The 11,967-nt window shown below is 32.7% G+C and overlaps 1 protein-coding gene across 1 annotated transcript; it reads left to right on the top strand.

The window, feature by feature from the left end:
* The first annotated feature begins 115 nt into the window (after positions 1 to 115).
* Positions 116 to 3,394, top strand: LOC133198449 (uncharacterized). The gene is made up of 5 exons (XM_061334541.1): positions 116 to 661; positions 943 to 1,194; positions 1,307 to 1,858; positions 2,152 to 2,370; positions 2,627 to 3,394. Exons 1-5 carry the CDS (start codon positions 116 to 118, stop codon positions 3,134 to 3,136), a joined length of 2,079 nt encoding a protein of 692 aa, XP_061190525.1. The 3' UTR covers positions 3,137 to 3,394.
* The last annotated feature ends 8,573 nt before the right edge of the window (positions 3,395 to 11,967 follow it).

Here is an 11,967-nt window from a genome sequence, read left to right as displayed (position 1 = left end):
GGAGCTAATACTCTAATTAAAAAAAACTGTTTATTTAATGATATGATTCTAATATTTTCAATATATGATGAAGATGAGAATTGCCTTTGATTTATTGTCTTAAACTTTTTTAAGGATGGATGAAAGACGATATAGGTGTGCTCTGTGTAACAAGAAGGTCCCTCCTGAAGAACGACGTCCAGCTAGTTTGTTTATTTCTGTTTTACAGAAACATTTTTCTGTAAATGTGGAAGACACAGATGTGTTGTGCAATAAATGTCGACATAAGTGTAGGAAAGTGAAGGAGTCTACAACAAGAGACCTGGAATTGTCCAGGCCAGCTCCCCATGAGGAAAAAGAGGACCCAACATTTGCATCACCAAAACAGAAGCATACAAAGCGCTCATTTCCTAGTCCTCCATCTGTACCCTTGCCTATTCCATCATCATCTCAAAGCCATGGTTATTGCTTTGTTTGTAAAAAACCGGGACCCAAACTTGTAACTGTTTCCCATCATGTTCGTATGTTTGTATTCATCAAACAAGAAATCATCATTCCATCTGGTGCAAGGTGCTGTATTCGACACTTGGAAAATGGAAAAATGAGCGATGGAGCTATGCAGCAAATCAGGACCAGTGAGATCACAACTTTGAACAAAACATCCATCACAAGTCTCATAAAGGTAATGTTTATTATTTTTAACTTGGTCAATCATTATAGTAAACACATTTATAGCAAACACACTTATGGTGAATGGATGCTTACAGGAAAGTGAATTTTATTCCCCGTGGCTTTACAAATTATTTTGTGAACTTGACGGATATAACGAATTATATAATGTTTATAATGAAGCAAATTTTTCCATCCATGGCACTTCATTGTAAGCTTGTTTTACTGTATTACCAATTCTTTAAAGATGACAAAAAGCATGCATATATGATGACGATTTAAATTTTTTTTTAGGAATTGCGTGATAAAGCATTTCAGCAATCGAGGCTTGACTTCGATGATGAAGGCAGCCTAGACGATAATGATTATCAAGTGCTGACAGGATTTTCTCGTCTTGAATTTCATGACATTGTCTCAACAATTACCAGTATTAACTCTTCTAGAAATCGGAGCAAGAGGACGTGTATAGTCATTCTATTGATGAAACTTAGATCAGCGCTCTCAAACAAAATGCCTGCTGTTTTATTTGGAATGACTAAATTTCAAGTAAGAGTTTCACATGATGTTATGAAAATTGCATGTATATATTTTTTATCCCACATTTTAGACAGGATATGTTGTATTTATGTTTTACTTTACAAAGTGTAACATTTTGCAGGTTCGACGAGCTATTGTGTCTGCCAGAACAGGGCTTATGAGAGACTTTGTTCCATATAATCTTGGATTTCGGCACATTACACGGGACGAAGTCATTCAATACCACACCCGTGATCTGGCAAGAAATCTATTGACAGATGATATAACATCAAACCCTGCAATCTTAGTATTGGATGGAACATACGTCTATATACAGAGAAGTTCCAATTTTGCTTTTGCCCGGCGATCATACAGTTTGTATAAACACAGACCCCTTGTGAAACCTATGATGGTGGTGACTACAAGTGGATATATAGTATCGGTTCTTGGGCCTTATCTTGCTGATGCAAAGAATAATGATGCTAACATATTGAAGCATATGATTTACAACAATGCAGAAGAACTCAGGAACTGGCTACAAGAAGACGATGTCTTTGTTGTTGATCGTGGTTTCAAGGATGCCCAGGATTTATTGGAAGACATTGGAATCAGGATGGAGATGCCTGCATTTATGAAAAAAGGAACTAAGCAGCTGTCCACGTTTGATTCTAACTTGTCCAGAGTTGTGACAAAGGTACTAGTAATATTTTTTTTTTAATTATTTAAGTATACTAGTATATGTAGGTTAGTTTGTAAACTTAATGTAATACATTACTGTTATATTTAGATTTATATTTTTATCAGTAAACTAATCTTAAAAAATAAAGAAAAATATCATCAAAATCCTATATCGAGAATGTGTGTGTGTTGGGGGGGGATCATTATGATTAACATTACTTTGTATATGAAATACATGTTCTATATTGAGAAATTTTTTTTTTATAAAATGTTGTTTTATTTGGCATGTGTATGTTTTTCACTTTTCAGGTTCGATGGATTGTTGAAGCAACAAATGGGCGACTGAAACAGTGGCAGTATTTAGCTAAAACGTTACCCAACTCGCAAATTCCATTTATTGGTGACTATGTGAGAATAGTAGCAGCTCTTTGCAATAAGTATAGGCCACCACTTAGTGTTTCATTAGAGGAAGATCAACAACTTGCCTCGAAAATGCTCCACCTTTCACAGAGAGTTAATACTCTACAGGTAAATATATGTTTTGTGGTTTTATAATGAAATGGCAAGTTCATTTTTGTCTTTAAGTCAATGACAATATTTTTTTTTGTCTTTCATCATAATTGGTTTCATTGCATTAGAGATTTTTTTTCTGAACTGAACACAGAAATAGTGTACAGTTGTATCATGATAAAATGCAGGCAAGCTGAATGTTTCAATTGCTTCCATTAAGTAAAAAAAAAACCTTTACTTGTACGATAACACTGAACTTTTATGCATTTTACAGGAACGTGTGGAAATTGAGGGACTTGACAGAAGAGGATTGCGTTGGACAAAAGTTGACGCAGAGAATGTTGCCAAAGATTTCCCATGCTATGAAGAAACTGAATTGCGCCAACTTACTCTTGGGATATATCAGCTTCGCATGGCCCATTCCTATGCTAAAGAACACATTGATGAAGAGGGGGGTTTTGAAATCTTCATTAGTGATGAAATTCCTGGGTTGGTGAGTGCTAAGATTCAAAGCAGACATATAGCTGCCAAACAGTACAGATGCTGGGTCAGTTTCAATGATGGAGTGGTGGATGGATGGTACTGCAAATGTAAAGCTGGTACCAGAGTTGTTGGAATGTGCGGTCATGTAACCAGTGTAATATGGTACCTCTCTTTTGGGCGATATCAGGAGTCACTGAAGGGAGTTCGAAACTGGACTACATCACTGGAGGACGCCTCGGACATCCAGGACATTATAGACGGATCTGATAGTGATGAAGATGACAGTGGTGTGGAAGAGTGAGAGAGAGAGAGAGAGGGAGGAAGCATGAGAGATAGAAAGAGAAGTGGTGTGAAACAATAGTACGTGTGTCTGTGTGTGTGAGGAGAGGGTGGTATGAGTAGAACAGAAAACATTTCTGGAACTTTTATATATGTCTACATTTTCCTTCTCGGATAGTAACATATTTTTTGCTTCTTTCTGTTGTTTCTCTGTTGATAAAAACCTTCATCAAGTTACATTGTTATTTTTTTAGTATCTCATCTATGAACAAATTACTGAGCAGATAAAATTGAAAATGATTTTGTAAATGAAGTTCCTTTTGAAAGAGGAAAGGTAGAATTATTTTTGTTATATACAAAATGAACTGTTAGATTCTGTTAGCTGAAAAAATATCTTTTCTGAAATAAATATTCATTCTCTGAATTGTAAATTAAAATGTTACTTTTACTGTAAAAGAGTGTTTATGTGTTTTATGTCAGCCAAAAAGCAATATTCCTATCAAATTATATAGTACCTGTATGCTATACAAATGTATGTGTACATTCCAAATTAACAATTATGAGTTATGGTAAATGTAATTCATTAAGATGCAATCTATCTTGAGTTCACTGCAATATTATGACGTCATGTCTTACTTTAGTATATCATGGAAAGAGAAAAGGTGTCTTTTATAAGCATTAGCAACAATAAAAAACTTTAATTTCTGAAATCATTTTTTTTCGTTGCTTAGCAACCTGAAACATACTGTACATGTACATATATTGGCGTATTCAAAATTAAGTGCAGTCAAGGGGTATGGAGTTGTTGGCGTAATCATAAATTAGTGCTACACATGTTCGTGCTGAATATTGTATTAGGAAATGATTTCTTAGCGGTATTCATGAATTAGCGCATCGTTGTGCGTGCCAAAGCCGCTAAAATATGAAGCCCGCTTTTTTAAGTACACATACAGTATACTATACAGATTTGAAAAAAGGCATTGTCAGTATAGTTCAGTATGATGAACTTCAGTAAATATACAAATAATTACTTTTTTAAACATCCTTTGCTGTGAAACTTATCAAAAAATTGAAAATAAAAAAAAGTAAAAATTATGCACTTAATTGACCTTTGACCTCTATTTTGGATTTCCGCTGGTTAGGGTTAACCAAGGGGGTTTCTTAACAATCATGTCATATTTATAATCAACTTCAATAAAAATTCGACCAAATACATGTACAATACATACCGGTACTTTTTTTGGCAAATAATTGGATAAGAAGTTAATTTAGGTGTCTGTTTTTGCTCAAAAAAAGGTAACGTCAAGATAGCAGTACTGCATTTTTGAAGATATGTATTTCAGGCGCTTTAAAAGATATCAAGTTAAAATAATTATTTTCATAAATTAGTTTATGTTGTATTTTGGTTGATTTTTTGGACCGGGCAGATTTTCGCCCAAACCGTACCTTTTTCTTTATTAAATTAAAGCAAATAACAACATATGAACAACACTCTCACACAACATTCGAGCTGTATAATTTCAATTCATAACCAAATGTATTAAAAATAAACAACAATAACCCACATAATTGTCAAGTGTTCCCTCCATTAAGAAATGTACTTCAAGAATAAAAACAAAGGGGAATAACTCTGATTAAATAATCCTATAATAATATTTTATTAAATGGAAACAGGATTTGATATATCAATTTGTAAAATGAGTTAAATTACTCACTTGTTCACTATAGTTAACCTAAACCATATAATAATGTTTACTAACGTATGAACACACAGTTTAGTTCCTGCATTGTTCACAATAGTTAACCTACTTAGCATATAAACTAAAGACTAACTCACAGATGCATACAACAATTAACGCACTGAATTAATTTACGAATGGTTTGTTCTTAAATTATTTATCGATAAATTCAAAATGAAAAAATATTACTAAAAATATAATTAAATAAATTACCAATGATAATCAAACTAACTCTTTACCTATTCAAAAATATTTCTCAATCAAATATATCTCAAAATTCAATCAATTTATAAATCTAAGAATTCACGAAAAAATCTACTAACTCAATAAAAATCACGGAAATTACAACCCACAGTTAAATCACTGCATCAGTTGTTATTCCGTTAAATATAAATGAATAAAAATCTAATCCTAAAGTAAAATAAATAAAATTAAAAGAAAAGAAAAGAAAAACCTAACGACACTACCAACCTATCCCTAAACTACCAGTTCTCAGAATAACAAGCAGACGAAAATGCACCCTTTATATAGACTTAACCAAACGAATTATCTAGTCGCGGGAATCTTAACTAATCAATTCTTATTGGTTAATCTCGCCATATGAAACATTTGATTGGCTAAGCTAAAAAAAATCGCTTTCGCTGAGATGCGATCTAGTGTACAAATGACTGCCGTCATGAGAAAAGGGCCCTTATCTTTTGACGTCACAATGCGCAGAAAACGACGTCAAAGTTGCGATATTGTTAACATGGAAGTGAAATATATGGAGATAACGAACAGTATTCAAGTTCAAAAGTCCATTATACAATACAAAATAGGAGCAGAGCAAACACGGACCTCCAAACATCAGAGGTGGGATCAGGTGCCATGGAGGAGTGAGCATCCCCTGCCGACCGGTCACACCCGCCCTGTGCTCCTTGTCATGATCGAGAAATAACGGAAAAATCCGTCGACAATTCAGTGTGTAAATAACGGCCTAACAATTAGTATGAAAAACGTCAGTCAGCATTTGACTTAATGATAAATTGTATTTGCTGACAAGGTCATTGTATCGACCATAGAACTTACGAAATGATGACTTTAGACGAGACAGCTGATATTCTTGTTTCATCAACTTATTTGTCAATAATTTACCTCGTTTTAGAAAATGTACATACGTAGAGCATGCTCTTGCGTATCGAATCAACTGAGAGATATATACCCCGTATGCAGGTGATGAAGGTATATTGCTGCATAAGTAAGGGAAGTTGACAATTGAAAAGTTAAAGCCATCACGTTTATCATAAAGCTTGGTTGTTAAATTACCATTAACGTCTTTTTCAAGTAAAATATCCAAATATGGAACAGATGTGTCAGACTCTGTGGTATCTTTTATCTCAAGTTCACAAGGATATATCGTATCGACATAAGAATGGAAATAGCCATTGTTAATTGACAATACGTCGTCGATATATCTAAATGTCGAGTTGAAGGCCACAGCAAGTGTTTTCTTCTTTTCACGTACAAGATTTTGGACAAATTCTGCTTCATATGAATACAAAAAAAGGTCTGCTAATAACGGGGCGCAATTGGTACCCATGGGAATTCCAATAGATTGTTGGAAGACCTGGTCTCCAAAAACCACATAAATATTGTCAATCAGAAACTCAGGCATCTTTTTAATGTCAACTTCAGAGTACTTGTGTGAATAATCAGAATGTTTTTTGACAAAATAATTTTGCAAATGACCAATGACAAGGTAAGTATATTTACGAGTTCCATTTTTATTGAAAAAGCAGCTGTCAATGATATCAAAAAGCCTGGACTTTAATTTATCGTGGGGAATGGTTGTGTACAAAGTTGAAAAGTCGTAAGTTTTTAAGCTGTTGATTTTGGTAAAATCTTGTGATTTCAAATTTTCCAAAAGTTCCTTGGAATTTTTAAGTATCCACATCTGATTTACACCACTTCTCGAATATATTGTTGCACAGTACTCTTGAAGTTTCTCCTTCACCACTGTTAATATCTTAGTCAGGAGTAAAGAAAGAGGCGTGGTAGATCAATAAATGGAGCCCGCTATGTATCTCTGTTTGTAAGGATTTTTATGAAGTTTCTGAATCCAATATAGATATGGTAATTCAAATTCATTTTGGTTGTTTGGAATATTAAAAATATTCAAAACTGACATTTGAGATTTTTTTCGACTGCGTTTTGTGTTCACGTGTAAAGAGAAAGAAATAAAACTGGATTTCCAGGTGTAGCCATCTTCGCTAGCCAAGGGTTTCTGATACGCTACTCTCCTCATAAAAATATCTAATTAAACGAAATTTATAGGAGACAATTTTAATTAAAACATTTTTTACTATTTAGGACATTTATTTATTCATCATCATGTTTCTGTGTAAATATTTTACACTACATAACCCAAACGCTACATTGAACACATTGTCAGGTATAAAGCGATTAATAGCGATATCTATATAGAATGCAAAACTACAGATATGTTTTTTTTTTCTGAGCAAGTTGCAAATGCTTATATTTGACTTAGTCATTAATGTATTAATTAGTCTTAATACTAAACGGTAGTTTGTATATAACATTTTTATTTTTTTAAGAGAGATGTAGAGAGAGAACACCCAATGTACTTATACGAGTTGCTTAAAAGCGCTTTTTTCATTTTAGAAAAAAGTACCTCGTGAAAATGTAGTGAGATATTTTGATTTTATTCCATTGTTCATCATATCGATAAGCACAGTTATAGACTATTAAGTGTGGCGTTGTTTTCCAAAAAGGGGGATATAAATAACAAGCAAAAATGTCTCCAACCAAATTAAAAGGACATTAGTTCAAAGTTCAAGATAATCAAAAAATTAAAGGAGAACTGAACCCCACTTTGTTTGAAAATATATGTGATATGAGGGCTTTGAACCTATTTCAACAATTGAAGCTGTGTGTGTCTGGAAGGGGGGGGGGCGACCTTTGAACAAATAATTTTGTACTTAAAATTAACAGGAAGAGAATATTCTCATAGAAAAAAAAATAAGTGGGGGGGGGGGGGGGAGTTTCCCTCTCTGCTTTCATTCTATTGGTTACTGGTTAAAGGAAGGTGCTGTGCGTATCTCCCTGGTAAAAATGTAGGTTTCGCAATCGCACAAATAAAATATTACATGTGTATATAGCATGTAAACTTTAACTAAAATATTTTAAAAGCTTTCTTGTATCTTTTTCTACAGTATGGTCGTATTCTAAGAAAGCTCAAATCGAAAAATAGTGAACGGTGAAATGTCATGATTCCGGAAAGCTATAAACTAATTGCACAAAAGTGCTAATGAATTCAAAAATACTAAGTATTTGCTTAAAAAATAAATTTTGAAATAATTATGAAGATGCAAAAAATGTAATTTTTTTAAATAACATTTTCTTTGTCTATTCTGTTTAATTTGTTCCGATGAAAGTCAGCTTGAAATAAATTTGCATTTTGCTTAGGAATTATTTATACAGTTGATGTAAATAAGGACCCCCCCCCCCCCCCCGAGCATAACTCTATGTTGAAGAAAATTACAATTGCATCGATCGATAGTAATGTTTTTCTTGAAAATATGTATGAAACAAAGGAAAATTTTGATTAGGCTGTCAAGAAAATTACTTCCGATAAATGACGATATGACGAAATCTTTTGATAGAAAAACGCACTGGTAACAAGTGGTCATGGTTGTCATTCAAAATATGAAAATTTTCAAAATCATCAACCAAATTAATATCAATTGCAAGCTAAACAACGACAATCAAGAAATCTGCATTATGGGAAAGATGAAAATAAGAGCATAGAGGGTATTCATATATATGTACAATTTACTTTGTGCATGTAGCTGCAGATCTGTAGCTCGTTATTCTGCATGAGGAAATTGAGTGGAGGACCGGGAAGTTACGTACAGTGCCGCCCATTGAAAAAACAATATGCACAAAAAAGTACACTGTTTCTTGATTATGTCTCTGTATATTTAAACTGCCAGCTCAAAATATTACAAACCATGAATTCCTTACATGCATTATAATTTTATTGCATGATCTGAGAAATATGAGGATTTGTTCAACCAAGAATAATCATATCCTCGAGGTCTTAGCCGAGGTGGATACGAATTTTACTGCATTGCTGATTTAATGTTCTTATTTCCCTCAGGATCATGCAATGAATTGTTTATTTTATTGGAAAAAAACAAGGTTTTAAAAATAAACACAAAATTTCAAATTCACTTTTATTTTTGAAAAACATCAATTCAATGTCTTCCATATTTTCTACCCCCTTGTTTTAGTATCCATATTGGAAAGGAAATCGCTATTTTCGTCACTGTTTGGTAGATGTATCCATTCTTTTGTTGTCAATTTTGCTGCTTTTTCGTTTTTACAAACGTTTGAAACTTATTGTGAAAAAATGCACGAGGTTTTAGAAGCGGATGACTATGACGAACAGTGAAGCGACGAAAGGAAATTATGAGACCCTGTCACGTACATGTAACGTACATGTAAATGTCTGGAACCCATCAGATAATGCGTTTATAGAACAGTTAAAACGAGGTATAGTAAATTCTTACACTACTTCAATTATGATGACCGTGAAATATGTAGGAAATTTTCAAAAAAATAAATAAATGACCATTAAAAAACACGTACTAACCTCTCGGCTTTTATTAGTTCAAACATGGCAAATGACTGCCGGCTATAGTTCTATATCCGGCAGGTGAGAATTATTATCTGGCAATATATTCGCACAATCCGACATAAGGAAACATTTATTACAGACAAAATCTCCCTTTTTTTCTTTTTGAAATTAGATTAGCGGCTCTTTTAAGCGAGGTACAATTTGGTGTGTACGAGTGTAAGTAACGTTGAGAAGGGGGAAATGCATGTTTGAAATTAAATTCTTAACACTTAAAGTTAGAAAAGGAGGGAATAAAAAGAAATAAAGATTTAAGAAAAAAAATTAAAGTACAGAATCATTTATAATTTCTTTCGATAAATTGTATTTTACTTGTTAAAAGAAATAAGTTGGAAAAAAATATCAATTTTCAAATAGGGATAAACTTTAATTTAAAGACAATCTTAATCTTAAGGCTTGATTACATGTATGTGCCTCTTTTACCTTTTTTCCACTCTATAACCCAGACACGCGCGGAAACGAAATTGTATACTGTATATATTATTAAGAACTGTAAACACACCTCATTTTTTTCAGCGTAAGCAAAGAAAATGTTTGGAAATAGAAAACATTTATTTTTTTTATCAATATATGATTTTCTACGTACTACGGATTAAACTTATTTGAAACAATTTTACACAGCATAACGTGTATGAATATTTGTTCAAATTAAAATTCGTTGATGATACATACAATACATGAGGTTTTATTTGGGTTGGTTTACCCCTTTCTCCGGGATATCTGTCTAGGATTTAGGTGTTTTTTTTTTTAAATGTACAAGTGCTATATATATTCTTTTAATTGAGCTAGAGTATCATATATTAAAAATGCCTAAAGTGAAATAATTGTACAGTACATGTATTATATGTTCAAATGAATATAATCCGTTTCTAGATCCTGTCTAGACACCCCCCCCCCCTTTTTTTTTTTAATATTACTGAATCTGCTTCTAGAACTCTACACATTACACGGAAGAAAAAATTTAAGGCAACTTTAGCTTAAATATAGACAATATACATGTATTTGCTTGGAAGAAGAAATCAAAATTATATTGTCTAGAGTTTGAATGTGGTATTAAGGTTATTTGAATATTGCATGTGACGTACGTCATTACGTCTTTAATGAATAACGTCAATGTTGATGTAAAGCGCCTTACTAAAATGAGCATAAAACCGTGAAAAAATTAGATATTTTAAAAAGTAATATACATTTGAATTCAGAAAGAGTTTGGCTATCAAAATTTACAAAAAAGTCATTCTGTGAAATTTTGACCTTAAGGGCCCTTTTCTCATGACGGCAGTCAAATACGTTACCATAATGCAATATACCGATAAATTACATAAATTTACAATATTGCAAAAACAATGTTAAATCCATTTTTAATACAATATTCATGACCAAAATACAATAAAACATCTGTTGAACAATTTCTAATCAATTAATACTTACCGTTCAAAATACATTAGTAATTTGACACATTCTAAAATTATCATTTACAATAACTTTATCGGTTAGTCATAACCGGAAGTAAACATTTGATGACAATACTAAACCCGAACTCTTCAAGCATGATTTAAAAATAAACAGGTAATCAACTTTAATGCAGAAGAAAATCATTCAGACAAACAATGCTTCAATATATCCATCATAACACTGACTTTAATTTATCATGACAAACTTCAAAAAGTTACGTTTACACAACCAAGTACCGTCCGCATTTCCTCGATATCAACATACAGTATCCGAGACATCTATTAATGCTAATACTTTGAGTAAAAACAATCTGTCGATCTCTTAAATCTTAATAATAAACTCTGAATGTATGTAAACTGCATCAACCCGCTCCAGATCACCATAATGTACAATAAATAATAAATCATTGACTCTATTGCATAGAAAAATCAACCCGCTCCAAGTACGTACAAAAATAGCAAAATATTACAATCATTAGTGCAGGATGGTTTAGTAACCACTGTCATGGATGAAACAATAAGTTACACTGTGTCATATAACATTACTGTCTTTACACAAAAATAAAAGGGGGGGGGGGTCAATCGTTACATGCTTTAAAGGCTCATATTTTAATTGTATATTAGAAGAACTTTGATGTAAACATTCAGTGTCAAGGAGTGCAAGCGCTTGGCTGAAGCTGAGTGCAGCCAAACGACACAATAAAAAGCGAATTATTTCGACAGCATGATGTTCTAAACAAGAGAAAATCACGACTTTTAATTTATTTAAACACAAGAATATGGATGGTAGTTACAAGTTCTTGCAATTATCGTTAAATAGCTATTGCTATATAAGTATGGGGAAATGAGGCTAGAAAAGTTGACGTCATCACGTTTATCATAAAGTTCTGTTGTTAGGTTACCATTAACGTCTTTTTTCTAGTAAAATATCCAAATATAAAACAGATATGTCAGACTCTGTGGGTCT

The sequence above is a fragment of the Saccostrea echinata genome, unplaced genomic scaffold (assembly GCF_033153115.1).
Source record: "Saccostrea echinata isolate AGI-Se365-2 ecotype Australia unplaced genomic scaffold, CSIRO_AGI_Sech_v1 ptg000033l, whole genome shotgun sequence".
NCBI lineage: Eukaryota > Metazoa > Mollusca > Bivalvia > Ostreida > Ostreidae > Saccostrea > Saccostrea echinata.
This window is presented reverse-complemented; position numbering and strand designations above follow the sequence as displayed.

Bases quoted from the DNA above. Each gene is read 5' to 3' on its own strand.
- LOC133198449 (XM_061334541.1), top strand. From the start codon at position 116: ATGGATGAAAGACGATATAGGTGTGCTCTGTGTAACAAGAAGGTCCCT. The intron at 662-942 runs GTAATGTTTATT...ATTTTTTTTTAG, and splicing joins CCATCACAAGTCTCATAAAG to GAATTGCGTGATAAAGCATT. The intron at 1,859-2,151 runs GTACTAGTAATA...TTCACTTTTCAG, and splicing joins TGTCCAGAGTTGTGACAAAG to GTTCGATGGATTGTTGAAGC.